The sequence below is a fragment of the Hyalella azteca genome, unplaced genomic scaffold, assembly GCF_000764305.2.
Source record: "Hyalella azteca isolate HAZT.00-mixed unplaced genomic scaffold, Hazt_2.0.2 contig11122, whole genome shotgun sequence".
NCBI classification, from domain to species: domain Eukaryota; kingdom Metazoa; phylum Arthropoda; class Malacostraca; order Amphipoda; family Hyalellidae; genus Hyalella; species Hyalella azteca.
The window spans coordinates 299,718-322,456 of record NW_025941131.1 but is presented as its reverse complement, the minus strand read 5'-3'; the positions used below and the strand labels follow the sequence as shown (position 1 = coordinate 322,456).

Here is a 22,739-nt window from a genome sequence, read left to right as displayed (position 1 = left end):
CAATTTCGGGTTTTAAACAACTCAGACTGACTGGCTAAGAAAAGTGTGCGCGAAAATTGAGCACCTCTGAAATGATTGCATCTTTCAAGAATTCGGATACTATTTTTTGATAAAATCTCTTATTTTATATTATTTTTAGGTTACGAATAGATTAGTAAGTTAGTCAATTTTTAGTTCAGTGTAAGTCTTAGTCATTGAATAGGTATTAGTAAGACTTATTATCGTTTGCAATTATGAAAGTTTAACGTTGATTGAACAGAAAAATCATTTAGATTTGAGACACAATCCGAGATAGCATTCAGTACATTTGAAATTTAATCTTTTTGTGTTTTTGAACAAAAAACACTGTTCTTTGAACAATGATTATCTGCTTAGGTGTACACATAATATATTAGGCTTATTTATAAAATTGTAAAAACTTTTCAAGCTCGAAATTCAATTGTTTTCCCTTTCTTTTTCAGCGTGCCACGCTGGCGGAGTCTGAAGTGCATAGCCTCAAAGAGCAGCTCCAGAATTTCAAAGTTCAATCCTCCAAAGAATGTCTAACTAACAACAACATTAACCACAACAACAATAATAGTAATCACAACCACAACACAAATGCTACTGAAAATAACAGTGGAAACGACAGTGAAACTGACGCGGTAAATAGCAGCAGCAAAGAACCTGACGAATCGAACGGAGGAACAAGCGAGGCTGAAAATAACGTAGTGGAATCGTCCGAAAATTACTCCAGTGATAAGGAGAGCAGGAGTGAAGATGTCAAGAAAGATAACAAAGAGCATTACGATCAGGTAAGCTTCTGGCTTTCTTCTCAGTTTTGCTGTAACAATGATAACTCGTACCGTATTTATGTTTAAAGCGATTTTCATACAAGCTCGGCTGTTGAAATAAGGTTGGCAAATTTGGAGGCTGTCGATAATCTTTAAATAGATTTTATGTCCTCAACAATGGTGATGAATTATGGCACATTCAGGACTTTTGGTAATCTACAATAAATGAATTGATAATCTGTGAGCACACTTCAGTAATCAATTTCTGTAGAAATTTTCATTTAGTTCTCAAAATTGAAAATCCATTTTGTTGTTGATGTGGATATTAAAAAAATGAGTTACAAAGATGTTTTGCACTGGTTGGCTCTCCTGTTAAGCATTTCCCCGGCAAACTGCACAGACTTTTATATCAAAATAGCAGAATTTTAGAATTACAATCGGAATTATCCAATGCCGGACGATCCCGCCCTGCATTTCGACTGGAAAGAGAGCTGGTATCATGAAATATCAATCACGGTGCGGAAATTGTCAGGAAATGGCTTACCTATTAATAATTCCAGTCACAGCCTCCCATTTTTGCTGAGCTTGGCTCATCCATACTACGGTGCTAACTGCGCAAATCATCCAAAATGCAGTGTTCACTGGGTAATTCATCCATACTGCTATATTTGGGTAATTCATCCATACTGCGGTGTTCACTGCGTTACTCATCTATAATGCGGTGTTCACTGCGTAACTCATCCATACTGCGGTGTTCACTGCGTAAATCATCCATACTGCGGTGTTCACTGCGTAATTCATCCATAATGCGGTGTTCTCTTGAACTGGGATCTTCAGTTTGGGGCGTTATGTATCTCGTGAGTTGATTTGTTCTTCTATGTAAATAACTTCTATCTATTTAAAAGCCGTACATGTCGTCTTTATCTATTTTATAAAGTGTGAGTGAGTATCGTGCACAATGTGGCAGGTAAAAAATTCGGTATAAATACGAAACAAATCGTACGGTGCTGCTAAAACGAGTACTACACGCAACTGCTCCCAGGCCCGATGCGTATTTTTGAACTGTGACATCCCAAGAAAAATAATGGGCTCTGTCTTCGTAATTTATCTTCTTAATGCAGAACAATTGAATTGCCATTGCTGACTCACGTAATGTTAGATTTCGCTTTACAGTTGCAATGACATTAAGAAGACATGTTGTGAAACTATAGCTGAAAGAAAGTGTGGCATAAGCTTCAGCTTCATTCAAATAAATTGTCTTCTCTAATGCGTTAATATGTTACATGTATTTTTATTTTGTGATGCGTTTTGAAAAAAAAAACAAGGTGAAATTTCTATTAAGAAATTGAACTAACAGTTGGTCCTTTCTTACTCTTTGTATTTCATCTATAGGGACTTTTTCCTTTATAGCGCATTTTCTCATTTATGGAAAAAATGCACTATTGTGCTCGCCATGTCCGTCTGTCTGTCTGTCCGTCTATCCGTCCGTCTGTCCGTGACCTCAAGTTTTCGTCGACGAGAAAATGCGCTCTCTGTCACTCACTGCTGTGAGTACTGAGTTATATTTTTTTCGATAATCTTCGGCTTAACATTAATTTCGCATTGATTTCTTTGCCCTTTACTTTTCGTGTTTTTATGACTTAGATTTTAGAAGATGTGTCGACTTTTATCTTCATTTATTAGCTCAGAGAAAAATTACAAATCGAATTACATCTCAAATTACATCTGATATTATTTCTGAAATTGCACCTGAAATTACGTACACCTAAAATTACATCTGAAATTACATCTAAAATTACATCTAGAATTACAGTTGAAATTACATCTCCCTTGAATTTAAAATCGTTGAGCGAAGGAATAAGTTTCATTCGCCGTAAAATTCGCCTTCCTCGTCTTCTAAAAACAACGTAACTAGCGGCCGTCATTTGTTCAATACAACCGCAAGCAGCCGTGACATTCAGACGCGTGATATTCGTGCGTTCGTAAATGAAGGACGCACGCATGTCAGACTTCGTTCGAATTTACGAATGGAAGCATTTAACTCAAGAAAGACAAAAACCTAATATCTACAGGAAAGTTCTATAAATTTGATCAAACAATGCAAGGCTATGTTATAATAATTGATTATCCAAACGCAAAAAATATTCATAAAATAATAAACTTGAAATGAAATTTAATTAAAATTGTTTTATAATAAAATGCTTAATGCGTTGCGTTAATACAATACCAGTCATTATTCAGATCGCGTATTAATATCCTGAACGTTTTAAGTTGAAAATATATAATCTAAACGATTAATTCAGTAGATAACTTTCCATTCGATTGATTTTGCAGTAAATTATTTTTCCAATTTTTCATTTGGTCCGCGTTACTCATTATCGCAGTCCCTTGAGATACTTTCTCGGCCCGAGGGACTCGAGTGTTTCCATGTACTTTTCGAGTCCCTCAGACTCGAGCGTTCCCTCATATCCGGACCTCGCTGATTGCCGGCGGATAGTTGCATGCATCCACGGTTCTGTTGGAAATCATGCTGGAAATCAGAGTAGGTTTATCAGTGGCCATCGAATTTCATGTGTACAGAACTTATAAGAATTATTCCAGAGAGCAATATGAATCAACGGTTCTGTTGGAAATCATGCTGGAAATCAGAGTAGGTCTATCGATGGCCATCGAATTTCATGTGTAAACTATATATACATGTAAGAATTGTTCCAGAAAGCTATATGAATCCACGGTTCTGTTGGAAATCATGCTGGAAATCAGAGTAGGTCTATCGATGGCCATTGAATTTCATGTGTATAATACATATAAGAATTATTCCAGAAAGCAATATGAATCCCTGGTTCTGTTGGAGATCATGCTGGAAATTGGAGCAAGATTATCTACGGCAATCTTGCGGCAATACTCTACAGCGAATAAGAGTTCTTCTCGACTTACGTATTAATTATTTGTAATATAAAATACCTCATAACAAGCTATTGACGAGAAATTATGATCTAACTCGTCCTCCTTCGTAATGCAGGATGAGTTTCATAACTCTTTATAATAATTATATAGATTATTTTTAATGCTTATAAATGCTGATCGGCCAAAGGATTTCTAACTGTGGATTTTTGTTCAGTATTTATTGATTCACCTAATTCTTGAGTAGCGTAAAATTCGAAGGACTCTATCTTCCAGTCATTTATACGTTTAGCTAATGAGCACTTGAAATTAATTTTTTATGATACGTCAAGTAAGTCTCGAGTATTTCTTCACTGCAATAATTAATACTGAATGATAATCTGTTATTTTCTACGATATTTTCGTAGTTAAAACAATGACAGAACAAATAANCTAGATGTGTATAAGAGACAGGTCTTATAGATACAATATCTCATCTGCTGGCATAAACAGATTTACCAGCGTCTCAGTGATACAATATCTCTTCTGCTGGCATTAACAGATTTACCAAGTGTAGTGTCTCATTGAAACAATATCTCTTCTGCTGGTATTAACAGATTTATCAAGTGTAGTTTCTCAGTGAAGCAATATCTCTTCTGCTGGCATTAACAGATTTAACAAGTATGGTGTACAATAATAATTGAAACAATATCTCCTGTACGCATTAACAGATTTTCCAACTGTAGCTTATAGTCAATGGTTTACGGTCTATCTATTAGTTATTCTTACTGTTTAACTCAAAAATTTTGCAGGAAGCTAATGGGATAAGTGATTGCAGGTAATTATCTTTATAAATAGTCTTATGACTTCCATTGCCGCAATTTGATCCTTGTAAAAAATTGTTGAGACTAATTTTAATTTGTATTGGATTTTATGCTTTTTATTGAGGTTTGCAAATCATTTGTATCTGTATGTGCGGGTTTCAACTTGTTTCAAGCTGGTGATATCACTTATCTCCTGCACATCTAATGCACACATAAAGCACGTCTGAAAGTTAACAGCCCTCGCACCAAGAAATGTCCGTTCACCAATTTTTAATTTGACCAACAACATTGCACGCTAATGCGATGATACACTTAGATGAAGAGAGCAGCAATTATTGTCATGATAACGTTAATTTATAGCCCTTTAACGCGCACAAATCCTTGTATTCTAGTATATTCGTCAAGACATGAAACAAACGTTGCAGCTAACGCGAACAATTTTCATTCGAAATCGTATCGTCATTTGTCCTATAGAAACTCGCTCATTGAAATGTTACGGGGCGCTGGATGGTTGTGATGATCGAAATGTTAAGGGCGCTGGATGATTGTGATGATCGAAATGTTAAGGGCGCTGGATGGTTGTGATCATCGAAATGATTAAATGTCGCTGCATAGTTGCGATGATCGAAATGTTACGGGGCGCTGGATGATTGTGATGATCGAAATGTTACGGGGCGCTGGATGGTTGAAGTGATCAGAATGGTTGCAGTGATCAGAATGGTTGAGGTGAAAGCACTGTAAAAAGGTCGACGCTGAAAACCATTGTCTCTCCGATCTGCCGGAATCCATCATGCAGGTGTCATGGCCGACGCCTTGCGCTCCTCATTTGTCTTGAGCAACATTCTATTGGTGACCTTAATTGTGCTACGTGATCGTAAATAACCTATTAATAAAGACTCGTAAATTATTTGTTTTGTGAGTTTCTGGGAAATGTTTAATTTAGTGTGGGGTGCTGTGCACAACAATAGCTTCTTCATGTACAGTATTAGAGCGAGAATAAATTATTGATGCCAACCTGGTTACTGCTACAAGAAGAAATATTAAAAAATCAATGGAGAAACGGTTAATTTTATTGAAGTTTAATTTAGGCACGTACATGTTACCTCCTTTTACATTGCAAAATAACAAATAAATACCAGCTGCACTTTTTTGATATTGATTAAACTTTTTGAATAAAAACTCAAAATTTGGTTTGTTTTATAGCTAATGTACAGACGTACAAACTTAGCGATGCTGCTTGCAATGACTGCATGACAGCAGGACTGTAGCACTGCAGTTGTGTGTGGTGCCACTGGGATACAATATGTAAAAACGAGAGTTAACACGGAGAGGCGAAAAGGAGAAAACAAAAATATAAATACAGGAATTTAAGAAAAAATCGCAATTCGCAAGGTTGGCATTGTAATGTCTTATAGGACTGGATAGGTAGAACTGCTCCGGTGGTGTAGTTCTTAAGGGCATACAGACGCCCTGAATGTGTTAATGCAGTACGGCACACAGGCCACACAGACACACGCGTGCCTGTGTGGTCATCTCACTGCAGTTCGGGGGAGCCACTCCGGGTGTCCAGAAATGGCCCGGAACGAATGGCCTTCAGCAGACGCCGCTCGTTAATTGTAGCTTCTTCGCCATCGCTTCTTGACTCCCTCCTTACTAGCCACTCTCTTTGTTCCTACACTCCCTGCTTCCTCTTCTTCGTCTCCTTCTTCGCCACTCCTTTTATCTCTACGACGCCTTCTTCAATTTCTTGCTCCCCCTCCTTTCATTCCTACGCTGCTCCCATCCGTTTCTTCCTCGCCACTTTCTTTACTACCCGTTATTTCGACACTCATTTTATTCCTAACCCATCTCCTACCCTCTCTTCCTTGTCACTCTCTTCATTCTTACCCCCCTCAACCTATTTTTTCGACACTTCTTTTATTCCTACGCTCCCTCCACCCATTTCTTCCTCGCCTCCCTCATTATTACTCCGCCTCTGAATCCTATACATATTTTTCTCTTTTTGAGCACTCAAATTCCATCTCTAAGTGCATGGTTGTCGCTACAGAACTTATTCGAATGCAAATGCTTTTAAATATTTATATAACATTTCCGACCTTATTTGTAATTGCTGCTTTTGAGAAGTAGATGTTCCCAACGGTTATTTTATAAAGTGATACAAAAATTTTTGCGTTATGCGATGTAATCATGGGATATTACAGTCAATAATGCATTGGTCTTGGTTGTTCTTGTTTGTCTGCAGCGCTCAACGCGGTATTGAGGATAATTCCAGAACCTATTTGAGGTATTAGAAAATACTTACTAGCTTTGTTAGGACGTATACATGATAAAAGCATAACAATGTGCGTATTATCAAGTAGATAGAAATATGGACAGCTCTTTACTTCTTTAATAAGCATAATTAATTATGCTTATGCTAAAGATAATTAGGTTTGACAACTTTCAAGTAAATTTTTCAGTCCTTTTAATTGTGAACTGTTATATCATCAATGAATGACAAGTTCTATGAAAACAAGTTAACATGCTTTATATTTTTGACACCTTTTATTGTGTCTTTCACGGCCCGCATCGCTCCACAGCCTCTGCCAAACTGAAAAGAAATTACTCCAGCCTCAGTAAATTGGGAACTTTGCTCCTCGACTTTTTCATCTTCCAAAATCAACAGATGCCTCAAATAAAGGAACGTCAGAAGAGCGTGCTTTGTCAGAGCGCACTTGGTTTCTTAACATATATAGTTCCTAATGAGTGAGAGTATCGTTTCAGTCGCGGACAATATTGTACGATATTGCTGCGAATTTTGAGATTTTAGATCTGTTGACGCTTCATTTTATGTTATATCAATTCATATATTATAGATATTTTATTGAAAACGTTTGGCAACCCTAGCTAAAATGGATCCAATTTTCTTGTATTTTACCGTGCTGACGATGTTTCTGCGTGCTTATAGTGGCACTTTCGAGCATAAATAATAGTTTCAGATGTGATGTACGTGAGTCATGTGAACGTGATAACGATGCACGAAGATAATTACAATACAAAAACTTGTTGTACAATAATTAGTTTCATTATATCGCAAGTTAACCAAGAAATAAAAAAGCTCCAAGTGAATTCACCACATCTTCATTGAAAACCTATACTGGAATTAATGTTGAATCATACTAGTGCCACGAGTCCAGCGATTCCAGGCCAGACCTATTCGTAAGAACATAAGCGTTCACCGACATCCACCGGACAAGAAGTAGCGACAAACCTATTCGTAAGATCATATTCGTATCCACCGCACAAGAAGTAGCGACAAACCTATTCCTAAGATCATATTCGTATCCACCGGGCAAGGAGTAGCGACAAACCTATTCGTAAGATCATATTCGTATCCACCGGACAAGAAGTAGCAACAAACCTATTCGTAAGATCATATTCGTATTATACTGCCATGTCAAGGAGCTTATAGGATTGCCCTACTCAGCCTGCCACTTGATGACATTTCCACTCAGTTTTATGATCGCTTGACCTTCCGAGCCCCTACAGCCTCGCTAATGTCAGGAGGAGAGACTGAACTATGTTTTGCGTTTGCGGCATTTAGCCAAAATTTGCGATGAAAGGAAGCCTTCCTTCTGCTTCCTTGTTTGTACTTCGTGATATCCTTAGGATTGATTCGTGTCGATGCATGTATTGCGTCCCGCCATAATAATTTGTTCAATGATTCAAATGCCACAGTTAAATGCGCATAACATTTAACTCAAAAAGTATATTTGGTATATAGAAAGATAATAACAAAATTATCAGGCCATTAGATAACCAAGTAATTGTTAAAAAATGCAAATGACCACCATATATGTAAATGTACTTTAAAATCAGTCATTAATTGAATCGATTGTGTAAGTTTCGCTGTATATGAAAAGGAACGGCATAGAGAAGAATTTTATAAGTGATTTTTTTTCTTTGATAATTCTCACCTACATGAATGCCTCGCACAGAAATTTCTGCTAATTTAATTACTAAGAATAATAATAAATCGGGTCGCAGTTGTACAGAATTCCTCCCAGCTCTGGCTCGAACTTTTAGCCTATCCAAGTTTATTCGTCATCACTGCGAAAGTCTGTTCAGGAGGCTAGGAATTACTTTTTTCAATTGAGGAAAATTTCGAGGCAAGAATTGTGTCTTTTGTTGACTTTAGGCCCCTCGGAACTGACCGCTCTGTCGATGGATGGCGAGCTGGGATCGATGAACTCGTTAGTGGAATTGCTAATGGAAGAATTTGTTGCGACCATCAAATTGAGTTAAGGGATAACTTGTGTAGTCTTCCAGATGCCGTGGTCATTTTATTTACGCTAGCAGCTATAAAGGCTCCTAAGTGTTCTTCATAAACCGAATATTTCTAAGCAATTAGAAATGAATTCTCTGTTCAGCGTCTGACAGACGCAGCGCTGCTTTTGGTGTTATTAAAAAAAATCGACGAGTTTGCGCTACTTGATTTATTGTTGACAGAAAAGGTTGTCCTAAAATTGATATTTATAGTTGAATATTTTTTTGCATTAAGAAGTCACAGGATATTAAAAAAGCTAGTTTTGCATAATGAGAATAAGTTATTTAAATTAAGTGACTGGAAACATTTAGACAGCAAGTTCTCATACCAATGAATGTTTGAATGAAATGTTTGTTATGTATGTATACTAGCACGAACCTTTCTTCAACCCTGGGGCCATACGTACTTTCAAAACTCGCTAAGTGAACGTAAGTACTTACGCTCTAATTTCTTGTCTATGATTGGTGGATTTTGCTTGAAAGGCCGTCAATGATTGCCTGATGAACTTACGATCTCTTAACTTCTTTTGAAAGTATAGGCCCTGGTCTCTAAATCATACATCGAAGACAACTCCTTCCAATACCTATTGGAATCAAAATAATTGGCAATAATCATATTAACATCGTATATACCACACATTGATTATATGTGATGGAATCCATTTTATTTAGTGACGAAGCTGCATTAATGTTCGCCCTCAATTTCTCGGTCCCTATATATATGGCAGGTAAGGTAAAGCCTGTATTATGATAGAATATTATTCGAACCGAGACTTTTCAATGGTAACCATATTCCAACTACTAAAAAAACTCTATATAGGGTTTCGTTGTTCTCCTTAAAAGACACGTGAACAATTAAAAAATGACTTTGTTTTGATAAATGCGGGATCATTGGAATTGTCTTTTTAATTTGTGTGATGGATCATAATTTTTTACGTTTAGATCCGAAACTATTAAGACAATACAATTTACTACATCCATGATTTTTGTGATTGTTACAATACACTCTGGTGCCTGTGCTGCACGCTTTGCATTACGTTTTCTCAATAATTTTTTAAGACTCGTCATGAATTGAGCATCGTGCAATACTAGTTACATTTTGGAAGGTGTCAATTTGTATAGATTACATTAAAATAGTTGGTAATGATGTAGTCGCCGTCGTTGAAGTTAAATGATGAAAAAATTAATGGTACTCCTATCGGGATTACGAACTGTATTCTTCAAAATTTTGTATACGAGTATTCATAAAATGAATCTCATTTATATTTGCAGTATTTTCAGCATCCACCATACTTTCAGTTTTAATTTTAACATTATATTCCCGATCACAAGCGTGAACGTTAGCTATGAATCATCGCCAATTCGTTTCAAAAACGTTGTGGTCAGTAAGTGGCATTCGACGAGCCATCGACGATTTTCGAGCATCACTTTCCAAGTTTCTTTTTTCTTCGAAGCTGAACTCCCACATGGCCGGGACCCTCCCCAGTTAGCCTTCAATTGACAACTGTTACAAACTAGGGGAACAAAATGACCCCAAATTTACACCGGGTCTTTGATCGAATTGAAGTTATAGGGGTGGACTGACCGACGTCGATAATACGTCCGAGGAGCCTGACGCACGTTCTGGTCAGGCAGATCATCGAGGAGCCTGACGCACGTTCTGGTCAGGCAGATCATCGAGGAGCCTGACGCACGTTCTGGTCAGGCAGATCATCGAGGAGCCTGACGCACGTTCTGGTCAGGCAGATCATCGAGGAGCCTGACGCACGTTCTGGTCAGGCAGATCATCGAGGAGCCTGACGCACGTTCTGGTCAGGCAGGAGTAAAATCTGCTGTGTGAGAGAGTTTTCGTCTTGTGTTTTGTATGCAATATTTTTGAATCGTTCGTAATGTCTCATTATCTTTTTGCATTAAAAATCGCAGGATTTGTTATGAAAGTCCGAGGACTAATATATGTTATAATTCCAGGGCCGATTATTTTGAGTATCATGTATATATACGTATATATATTAATTTATGTTATTCTGATTACCAAAGAGTCTATGGAGTGATTCCTAAAGATTGTCCGTTGTAAATGGCAATCTATTATACTTATGTGACAATCGTTGTATTTATATTTATCTAAAGCTAATATATTTTGATCATGATCATTTACGCAATATTAGATTTCTTCGGACGCAACACAAATTCTATGATTTTTTTTATCCCATTTCAATTTCGCGATGTTAAATTGATCTTAAGATATTGAGAGGTTAAAATATTCACTCATTTTATGTACGATCCAGCATCCAGGATTATTTGATTGGCGTAATTCTTATAATGACTTATCATATACACATACTTTTAAAACATTCATGTTAATTCATAGCCAGTGTTCATTACGACTACACAGCGATAGAATTAATGCCAATGATTATTGGGTAGGAGTTTAATTCCACTTATTTAACAAGGGCAATTATTCGTTTTAGATTTGAGCTTGAGGGCTGAAGCTTTTCTTAAATCAAAAATCTGTAATCATTTACATAAGATTTCTCAAAAAATAACTGGTTGCAGAGCTGAAGAGGGATATTTAAAAAGGGTACCAAGACTATAATTTTTACACATCTAACTCATTTTTAATCGTGATTAATAAACGGAAAAGGATTAAAATCGATTAGTACAGCAGTTCCTCCATCGAGGTTACCGGCATTTGCCACGAATTAAAATGTAGGAGAAGACGTAGAATCTTCCTAATTCATTTGCTACTGCTTTGCTCCATTTAAAATTTTAGATTTACCATTATTTCCTAAGTTGCTTCTCCCCTGATAACGGTCTCGTCGCATGAATAAAAATGTTTGATAGCGTTTTCAAAATGCTACTGTTTTGAGTAATTTATTTCCGTTTTTTTAGATTTTATATCAAATGCATGTTGGAATTTTCTGATCATGTTATCACAATTAGAAAATGGATCGCACATCAAAAATACTGGCTGCGTTTTCCAAGTCGATTATAATCATTATAATCTCGAGCAGCGTCTGCACAGCACATGTCGGCTCCTAGAAGATAAGTCACAGAACACCGTCGCTCTGTTATGGCTTTGCTCGAGTTTTTCTTCGCCGTAATTTTTTCTAGTATCGGGCAACGAATTTCTTACTCTTCTTCGACATCTGGCGCGATCAGGGTACATACGCTGGGCAGGAAACCGTTCTTGTCCTGTGACATGTTTAGATCTCAGGGATATGCTCAAATTACTTCAATTATTGTGCGTAACACCGTGGATTCATCCTTAGATATATCAATGTGGATACATCTTAAGACACATCAATTCGGATACATCTTTAGACATATCATTTCGGATACATCATTAGACATATCAATTCGGATACATCATTAGGCATATCAATTCGGATACATCTTAAGACATATCAATGTGGATACATCTGTTGAAGGTAAATCTCCACATAAAAGGTGGTTTCGACACTATTCCATCACTTCACCATTAGTTCGAATGAAGTCTTTTCAGAAAACAATATATATTAAAATATGTCATCAGGACTAGGTTTCACCCATTAAATGTGCATTGGAAAGATAATAGCTTCAGCACAGCATGATTTTCCATAATTATTAATAAATTATTCTATTCATTCGTTTGTTTATGTATACAAAGAATAGTCAAATCATAATACTGACGACGTATCGCTTCAGTTTCATTCAGCAAGTCACGGATCACTCTAGTGCTGAGGCCGGATAAGATCACGGCTATTCTAGTGTCCGTGACACATTTCTTGCCTTAAATGTCTAATGCCGGGCATGTGGGGCTGGTTATAATAAAAGCACTCACGGTGATCAGTGACAATGATAGCATAGTGCATTGTGCAGACCTCGGATGCCCATGGCACTTGTGCACCAACACGATAACTTGGATCAACTTACTTGAGGCACACAACTTGAAATTCGCGCTTCCTTCTGCTTGGTTTCTTGTTGGGCTTTACAATCTTTCCAGCAATTTTGCGAGCCATTTTCGTTCACTTGATGTCAGAGAAGCAAATCGCACCGTTTTCTAAAATAACATACCTAGTATTGTTAACCATTTTTCATCATGAACATCAAAACAAAGCAGTCAACTTTTTGTGGTTCGAATGCAAAAAATATCAGTGCGTTTCCAAATATGAATTATTCCGATGCATGGTCGCTGGCCTTTTTATTTAAATGAACGTATATTTATATCAAGTTATGCCTAGTTCCTGGTCAACCATTTTTTTATCTTTCCTTTGACGCGCGTACTGCGATTTCCGTGAGCGCGTCAACTGAGCCTTTCAGTCGTCCGAAAGTCATCCCACAGTCGTCCTATAGCCTCTCAGTTGTCCCACAATCGCCATGTAGTCGCCCCACAGTTCGTCCCCGTTCAATCGCCCCACATTCGTCCCCCAGTCGACCTACAGTCGTCCCACAGTCCTCCTACAGTCGTTCCATAGTCACCTTACAGTCACACCAAAGTCGTTTTTACAGTCGTCCCACAGCCCCCCTTTCAGTTGCCCCGCAGCCCGCCCTCCTTGAGTCGGCCCACAGTCGTCTCAGAGTCGCCCCACAGTCGCCAAACAGTCGCCCCACAGTTGTCTTTACAGTTGTCCCACAGCCCCCCTTTCAGTTATCCCGCAGCCCACCCTCCTTGAGTCGCCCCACAGTCGCCCCATAGTCGTCTCAGAGTCGCCCCACAGTCGCCCCACAGTCGTCTCAGAGTCGCCCCACAGTCGCCCCACACAGTATACGGCTCTCACGCTCCGTCTTGCCGTGGATGCTCCCATCACTTCGTCTGAGGCTCCCATGAGCTTCTTATGCTCTATGACATCATCTCCCGACAAATATGATATGCCGAGTCCGAGTCATTATTTTTTATTAATGGTTCATCTGATACCCCTGAGCGTAGGTGCAGAGTATGGCTCTTCACTGCCGTAATAATTTGATAAATTAGTGTCAATATATGCCTGTGGCCTGTCACACTTACACACCGTGTTTCTTGTTGGCATAACAAATCTCATTCCCAATAAAAATGTTTTTCCTGGGTTTATTCAAGTAATTTTAAATATCCTGGTGGAATGATGTACGGAAGAAACTCATTATTTTATTGTACAATTTATCAATATGGATTTAATTGTTTCATTACCTAGATTGTGATGATACCATCAAATGTTGTTGTCATAAATAAACCTCTTTATTTAATTCATACTTCAACGGATAATTCAATGGGAAAAGTAATGCAGTATATGTTCTCAATTGCTGCAATACATTGACATTGTTTTATTGGATATTGATGAAACGTTATATTTTTTGTCTTTCATTAGTGCGTATTCCTTCTTATAAAGTTACGTTCATTAAAATGTACGTAAAATTCAGGGACTGATATAATATTTATGAAATAATATTTAGTTCGTATACAATTCATTATTTTTAGTACGCACTACAGAAGTGCATGTTTTATACTCGAAATCTCAAGATTTACGTACAATTTAACTAAATTGAGGTTTTATTTCCTGTTTATGCTTAAACTCGTGACGTGAAATCCACATCGTGAGTCAGGCGAGTCTGTTTAGAGACTTGAGCTCCTGACGTGCAGTGAACCCCTGACGTGCAGTGAGCCCCTGACGTGCAGTGAGCCACTGACGTGCAGTGAGCCACTGACGTGCAGTGAGCCCCTGACGTGCAGTGAGCCCCTGACGTGCAGTGAGCCACTGACGTGCAGTGAGCCCCTGACGTGCAGGGCAGCGTTGCACGGCACACAGAAGTCATGGTCGCAGGAAGTGACAATGCAAGCGAGGGTTGTAGCCCTCATAGTTGCCGTAGGGATCATCGACCTGAACGGTGTCTGATTATAGCGTATATTGTCGTGTGTTGTTATGGCGGCCGTGTTTATATGTTTATTGTTTTAATTAATAAAACAACCAGAATGCTTCCTTATTGATGCCTAATTTCAATACCGTCTAGATCGCTAGTTTGATCGCGCCTAAAATTCTCGGCCTTTTCATACGAACTTGGAATAATTCGTGTTACAAAATTTCATCCCGACTGTAGTCAAATAATTTAATCTTTTTATATTTTTATTATACGTTTTTATTCTACTCCAACGCAGAGATTCCTCTTGATTCCTCTTGATTCTGCTAGCTATATTGAAATTTGCTAATTTCTTTTTTGCAGTCGTTTTTAAACTTATCTTAGACACAAAAAAATTCACTGTTCATAACGCGAAGCAATCATAAATTTTGACAACTTGATGTGCTTCCTCGTGAGCATCGATTTATTTTCATTCACCTACCATTGCATTTGATTGTCAAGTAACATTTTTATGAGCGGATCATTTCCGTTATGAGTTTTCATGAACGGAGTGAGGACATCGTATGTATAACCTGCAAGGCATACGAGGGTATTTGTCATAATCCGACATGATTGCCACTGACGCACGAACAATTGCGTCGAATTGTAATGGCATGTTCTTCTGGTTCTGTTTTTCCGATATCTCCGAGCTTCTCAATGAGCTCTGTAAACAACATAGTCACGTTTGACGATCACGCTTAACCAGCTCGGTCGTTGGTGAATGGATAACAAGAGACTGGCCGTACATACATGTTCTATGAGATAGAATTGGTCTAGTCATTCGTACACATAGTGCGAGTTGGGATGGTTCTAGTCGTGCATACATATAGTGCGAGTTAGGATGGGTTTGGCCATACGTACACATAGTGCAAGTAAGAATTGGTCTGGTCATACGTACACATAGTGCGAGTAAGAATTGGTCTGGTCATACGTACACATAGTGCGAGTAAGAATTGGTCGAGTCGGACATACACATAGTGCGAGATAGAATGGTTCTAGTCACTCGTAAACATAGTGTGAGTTTGGATTGGTCTTGTAATACATACAAATAGTGCGAGTTAGGATGGGTCTGGTCATACGTACACATAGTGCGAGTAAGAATTGGTCTATTCGTACATTCACATAGTGCGAGTTAGGATGGGGCTAGCCGTTCATACATTCATACATTGCGAGTTATAAGCGAGCCAACAGGGAGCTTGTGAAGGCAGCAGTTTCATTCACATATTGACTGACTCTTGTAGACGCCTGCCAGTCATGGTGTCCGGGGCTGACGATGAGGCTTTGTGCAGTTCTATGACCGACTGATAAGCTGGGGAGTGTGTGTGAAAAACCACGCACTTCGAAGCAGTTTCCGACTCCAAAGAAAAGTAGAAATTTCTAAAATCGCGCATAATCGAATACTTTGTCTTGAGTTAAAATGTGAAACCGTTATCGTGAACTTTGTATCAATATTCACCAGCTTATTCTGCTGCAAAAAATTTTGTTCATGGGATTTTGAAAGTGTTTTCAATTTATTTTAAATATTTTTTTATTATTCACACGCATTTTGTATAAAGATGATAATCATTCTCTTTGTTGTCACTGACCACCGATATCAATAAGGATGATAATCATTCTCTTTGGTGTCACTGACCACTGATATCAATAAAGAATGATAATCATTCTCTTTGTTGTCACTGACCACTGATATCAAAATGCAAGTCTTGCACATTTCTTTTCGAGCTCGAGCGAAATTTCCGCCAGCGGGGACTGATGAAAAACGAGGCAGTTCTCCGCTAGTCAGTTGAGGATATTAAGGTAATGGCGCTGACAGGACAGCATATTTACACCTCAATGTAAGAGGTGCGGAGCACGCCACACAACGGCCACTCTAATTGCATAGGCCGCTTGAACTGTACATGAAGTTTTGGCATTCATTCTGTGCAATATAAATTACGAGATAATACGTAACTCGTTCTCCTTCATCAGGAACGAAGATTATTTCCACCTGATATAAAAACTTATTTGTAATTTTTTCAAATATTTGAGTGACGTATCGTATATTTTTAGCGCATTTTCTCATATATTGTAAAAATGCCCTGCTTTGCTCGTCAAGTCCGCCCGTTCGTACGTATGTCCGTCCGTCTGTCCGTGACTTCACCTTTTCGTTGATTTTGAGAAAATGCGCTCTCTGTCACTCACTGCAGTGAGTACTGAGCTATATTTTTTACTGTTATATGGCCGGTCCTACATGCATAACGTGGAGTTTTTCGAAGAAAATCTGAAAAGATGTGAAATGGAATGCAAGCCTAATTACGCGCGAGTTTTCAAGTATTATCTAACCACGAAAATATATGTGATTGAGCAAAACTTAATAGGGTTTTAATATGAGAATCAAATCATTCGTGGCTTGTTGAGCCCTCGCTTACATCGTTCATCGGATTGGAACGTCTGTTGTAGGGGTTTTGCGGCAGATATGGCTCTTGTTGGTGCTATTGAATGAGAACACGTTAATAAAAAGGCCAATATAAAGACCGTGTCACTCACTCTGACAGCTACACCCGTACCAGAATAAAGGAAACGAAAATTTCGAGCCCCATATCGAGCGACATCATCTGTCAAATCTGCTAGAAAGCTGCCTAGATTGCAGCGATCGAATATCGCGATCTGCGTGGATGGCATCGGTCACGGCACTTCGAGTCAATGGCATTCTACATACGCAATGATTTCTGCCGGACAGCTGATTTAAATTAGTTTTACAACCATGCGGGTCATACGATTGGAATATTAAGATCTATATCTTCGCCGAGATGAATTGTATTTTTAGTATTTTAAAACAATGCTTTTATTCGCTAACCAATAAAGCATTAGTTCGTGATCCTTTAATTAGTATGTGCTGATGTCACAACTGAAAAAATAAATGTTCCACTAAAAAAATTTATAGCGGTTAGGAGTGTGCAAGCATTATCTTAGTGGTATACATTCCTGTATACATTTTTATTTTGCGAACTTTCTGGATGAAAATTCGCAAGCTGCCAGCCATGGCGGTTCTTGAGAGCCTAATTTCTGTATATTGAACGAATTGCAAGTGGCGGTAACTAGATGTGACTTGGCCTTCTTCAATCTGCCCGTTAATAAATTTAATTATTTGAATCAGAAATCGGAAATGCCATACACGAGACGAGCTTAACCATATACACATAATATAAGTACTAATGTCATAGAAATTTGCGCACTTAATCCATTAATCAAATTATCAATAAATTTCGGGTGTAATCATTAGGTTTTGACTATACATCGACCTTTGTATATTACATTTATTTCTTCATCTCAACATTTCATCGAGTCAGATTAGCTGAACTGAAACCTCTTATATATATATATATCTATTACACGACCTTATATGTTCTATATTCTTATATATAGCTCGACCTCTTATCTATTACAAGTCAATGCCATCAGTCTGTGCGTTTCGAGTTTATCATCGACAATTTATAGCATTAGTACAAAATAATATGAGACAATTTACGAGCCTGGAGAGTCGCATTTAAGCGAGAACTAAACTCGTACAATATTAAATTGCGTTGCATAAACCAAGGGCATAAATTGCGAACGCTGAGGACAAGCGCATAAATGAGTATTGACGACGACAATTTTATTATACCAATCAATGGTATAATAAAATTATTATACCATTGATTATTGATTAAATACTTACCTCTATAGTTGTTCATTTCCATAATTTCTTATGTAAATACTTCTTATATCATAAGTCTGCTTAAAGCGATGATGGAGCTGAGCTCCAAAACTTTTTCATTGAAGATATGAAGAATCTACTTGACGTTTTCTCTTTTTAATTCTTCTGTGAAATGACTTTCTCATTTTAATGTTTATTCCTTTGAATGTTTTATTTTAATTTGAATAATTTATATATATATTATAATTAATTTATATTACACAAAATAATTTATATGTGTAATAATAATTTATATTACACAAAAGGCAACCTGTTTGAAATATGTACGAATTGCTTTATATGTTTGTATAATTATAGAAATCTTTGTTTGCTAATTAGTTTTAATAGTAGCTTAAACTTAATCTGGCTCGTAAGACCAAATTTATTTTTTCTTTTCAAAACTGAGGCTGTTCACGCATCGTTATTTAAGCGTTATCGTTAACTTAATTTATTGTGATTTTATTAGGGATCTGACTGCATATCCTGATCACAGTCGAGTACCAGTCAAATAGATGTCACAAGTGACGTCACACTCCACCCGTTCCACACCAAATTTCAATTGACCAGCGATCTCTCTCTCTCTCTCTCACTCGTACTTTCTCTCTCTCTCTCTCTCACTCGTACTTTCTCTCTCTCCCTCTCTCTTTCTCTGTTCGATGTTCGCGCTTCACTGCCTTTCAATGCTTCTCGTACTGATAAAAAGAATTCCGCGGTGCGCGCGCTAAAACGTATTAGGCGCTGCGGTTTATTATTTCTTTTTATGAAATGTTGGTAGAAATATATGGAGCATTTGAACTTATTTGCTGGAAGTGATATTGAAGAGATACAATTAATAATCTATCAGTTCACTTTTTTCATATTTGCATTGCCTACGTTGGATTTAGTATTTTGATGTCATTGCAAACTCTTGAAATGAATAATAACCCAGGATTTTTTTCCTAATAGTTTATGAATGTGACGGATTCCGTTCAAAATTGTTTTGTTTATTTAATTACATGTTATTGTAACAAGGAAGCTTCTGTTAAATTAATTTTAAATAATAAATAAAAGATCCATTGTTGCAAAAAACGCTCGTTCTTCAATTTCAGTCATTAGATCAGCTTAGCACATATATATTAACCCTATTGTTGTGCTGCGATTAATACAACGTTATTCTAAGCAGGCTAAGCTGGACGCAAATTCTCTCACATCGATTGGATCGCAAACAGAAGTTAGTTCTTGTTTTGGTAGCGTTTCAAGAGGAATTTTTTCGCAAAACTCTTTTGACTCTAAGTCATAAAACCTTAAAAGCTTCCATGGGATTAGAGACGTTGAAATGAAACGAGAGCAATTTCCTGAGACGATTTTTATAGAAAGTTTTTCTTAGTTTAGAAGAGATTCTGTTTGTAGTTTCTGGGCTCCGGAGTGCTAAATGTGCTCTCTACTCGAAAAAAATGAGGGTCAGTCGAGAGATGATGGATCGAACGAGGGCATAAAGGACCCAACGCTCGTTAAGCTATCCATGTATTTTGTGCGTATTTTGTGCTCATCATCAACCATAGATAGTTTTTAGGGCTACTCGATGTATGGTCAGCACTATTCCCTTTATATAGGTTCTCAGATTTTATTTTGTGCGGAGTTTTCTCTACTGTACGAGTTTATTTACTTATATATTAAATTCTCTGCTATTTCGAAAATTTAAAGTAAACTATTTTCCAATAAAATCAAATATGATAATGCACTCTACTGTATCCCATTCTTTCGCCTGAAATAGCAATTGTCTTAGAGCCACGGGCATGCAAATACGGGCAACCGCTCAAGGAACAATCAGACAGTTTATTCGAACGTCCCTACATTAATGGCATAGAGAAATACGCACATTTATTTGGCCGACTAATTAGAATGAATATCATCCGTCTGTCTTATAACGAACTATACATAGCCTACAAAACCTTCATTTGTTAGGCCTGAACCAGACTATCGTGATCACAAATATGTTCATATTGAGCTTCATTTCACCATTAGCATAGCTTCTGTGCCTGCTAACCAAACATCAACCCCATCAATCTTTAACATAGTTGACCTATAAACGCAATCTGTCTCGATCCTGACACCCATCCGAGCCAAAGACTGGACATTAAACTGCTAGGGGACTTTCTCGATCATGGTAAGTCTCCTAACAACAACTAGCGACAATTGCTGTGAACATTAAACTACCGGTTCGATCTTGGGCAGTAGCCAAATCCGATCCAGTCAAAAAGTCCCTATACGTTTACTAGCCTTTCTTGATTTATTTAATTAACTTCTTAATGCGCTGTGTCTCCAACTCCTGTCGTATCACCAACCAAACAATGCTCATTATAATTGTTATTTTAATTACTTAATCATCAGTATTTCCAACTCTGATCCAATCTTCATCAAATACTGTGAAAATTCACACTGATATGCGATTAAAAAGCTCAATATTATCAATAACATGGTTGCTAGCTATACATTCACACTGTTATGCAGTTAAATACCTCATTATTATCCACAACATGGTTGCTTGCTATACATTATTCATCCTACAAACGGCAATGATCTCAAAACAAACAAGCCGCGAGTCCTGCAAAGCGATTGCTGCTCCGCGACAGGCCAAGTGTGAACGCAAATTGCGTAATGAAGAGCGATGCCGTTGCGGGCCGCACTGCCGGACGCACCGAGCGCCCGTCGTTCAGTCCGGTGTTCCGTCAGGTTCTGACTGACGGAAGAAGATTGATGCGCGAGCGATATGTTCGTCCAATCTCTTGGCTCGGCCACTTCTTTATGAAACTTCTCGTCTGATGGATCTGTGTCCGTTAAAAAACTTAAGACCTCCAGTTTGGAATATTGAGTCTTTCCTTCAAGCGTCTTTTTCTAATGTTCATAAAAAATTATTTCAGTTTCTTATTATAAGTAAAAGCATTTCTAATTTGTTACAGTATAATTACTTCCACGGTTTCACCTAAATGGCTAAGTAGGTGCCATTACTAAGTAAAGCAAACTTTATGTTCCCTATGATCAACAATCTCAACGGACAATTTAAATTAAATCAATTCTTGTAAAGTTAACATAGCTTTTTAATCACACCAAAACAAATCACACGAGAAAATTTATCGTAAAAAAAATCATTGAGCCATTGTAACTCGCTGAAGTTCTTCTCAATCATTCTCGCAGGCGTTCTCAATATCAATTATTCTTATTTCATTCCTATAATAAATAGTTGGTTCTAGAATATTTTATTATTTTATCGTGTTTTGTCTGTCATTTTTTCACTGGAGATGTTGAACAATAATTATTGTTTTACCTAACGTGGGACCGAAGAAGAATTCGCGTCAACCTCACTGAGTCCATCCACACAACAAGCCCAAGGCGGGCCGAGCTCTTTCCTTTTGATATACAACTCAAGCCTAAAACTGTTATTTTTTAGGTAATTATTCTTGCCATTGCCGCCTCCATTTCCCCTCTACGCGCTAATTTTTACTGTGGTACACACTTATCCCCTCTTTTTGTTTAGGTCCCCTTGGTCTTACCCTCTGTTATTGTGCTTTTTTGGACGAGTTCGAGTTTTTAGACCGAGTCCCAGCGATGCGTTACTCTGCATATGTCTGCTACGTGGATGAAGGGGAAACGTTTTCTTCATTTTATCTAAGATGGAAATTTTTGGATGAGCCACGTCTTCCATCATTATATATACTGTATGTGGGGAACACAGGCCCTGTTCTCCTGTGCCTGATAATCTCTTATTTATTATTATTATGACCTTCCACGGCGTCTCCCCCTATCATTTAGCCGTCAGTTATGAGACTAATTCCATTCTTTAATGCATGCCTCCTTGCCGGAGCTCTTCTCACGAAGTTCTTTGCCGGGGTTTTCTGGTATGGAGTTCGTACTTCATATGAACCCTTCGTACTGCATATGAACCCATACGTCAATAACCGGGTTAGTGGGTTATAAATTCACGCCTGAATAGGGTGAAAACCTTTAAATTTTCTTCTTGATCTGCTTTTTTTCAATATGGCACACGTTACACTATGTTTTAGAAATATTTGCAAAAGTTAACCGAAATTATGTAACTTAATTTTATTTTTTATAAAATTTCCCTATGACACAAACCTATATAGATTCAACAAATGCTTCAGCTGTGAGGATATTGTGTGTAACACAGCTGTGTGTTAGGGTAACACATACATATAGGAGTAACACGTATGTTTTAGAGTAACACAGCTGTGAGGGTTACACATTTGTGTGAGAGTAACACAGCTGTGTTTGGGCAACACATATGTATAGGAGTAACACATACGTGTAGGAGTAACACATCTGTGTGAGGCTAACACATCGGTGTTAGGGGTAACACATACGTGTAGGAGTAACACGAAGCAGCGTTATACGCTA

General features: G+C 37.8%; 1 protein-coding gene across 1 annotated transcript in view; it reads left to right on the top strand.

Annotated features, from left to right (window-relative positions):
* The window catches only part of LOC108670978 (homeobox protein cut), a 208,269-nt gene that overhangs the window by 13,784 nt on the left and 171,746 nt on the right, over window positions 1-22,739 (top strand). Inside the window, exon 4 of the mRNA XM_018158463.2 lies at window positions 462-794. Coding sequence (XP_018013952.2) covers window positions 462-794 — 333 coding nt within the window. The remainder of the gene's footprint in view (window positions 1-461; window positions 795-22,739) is intronic.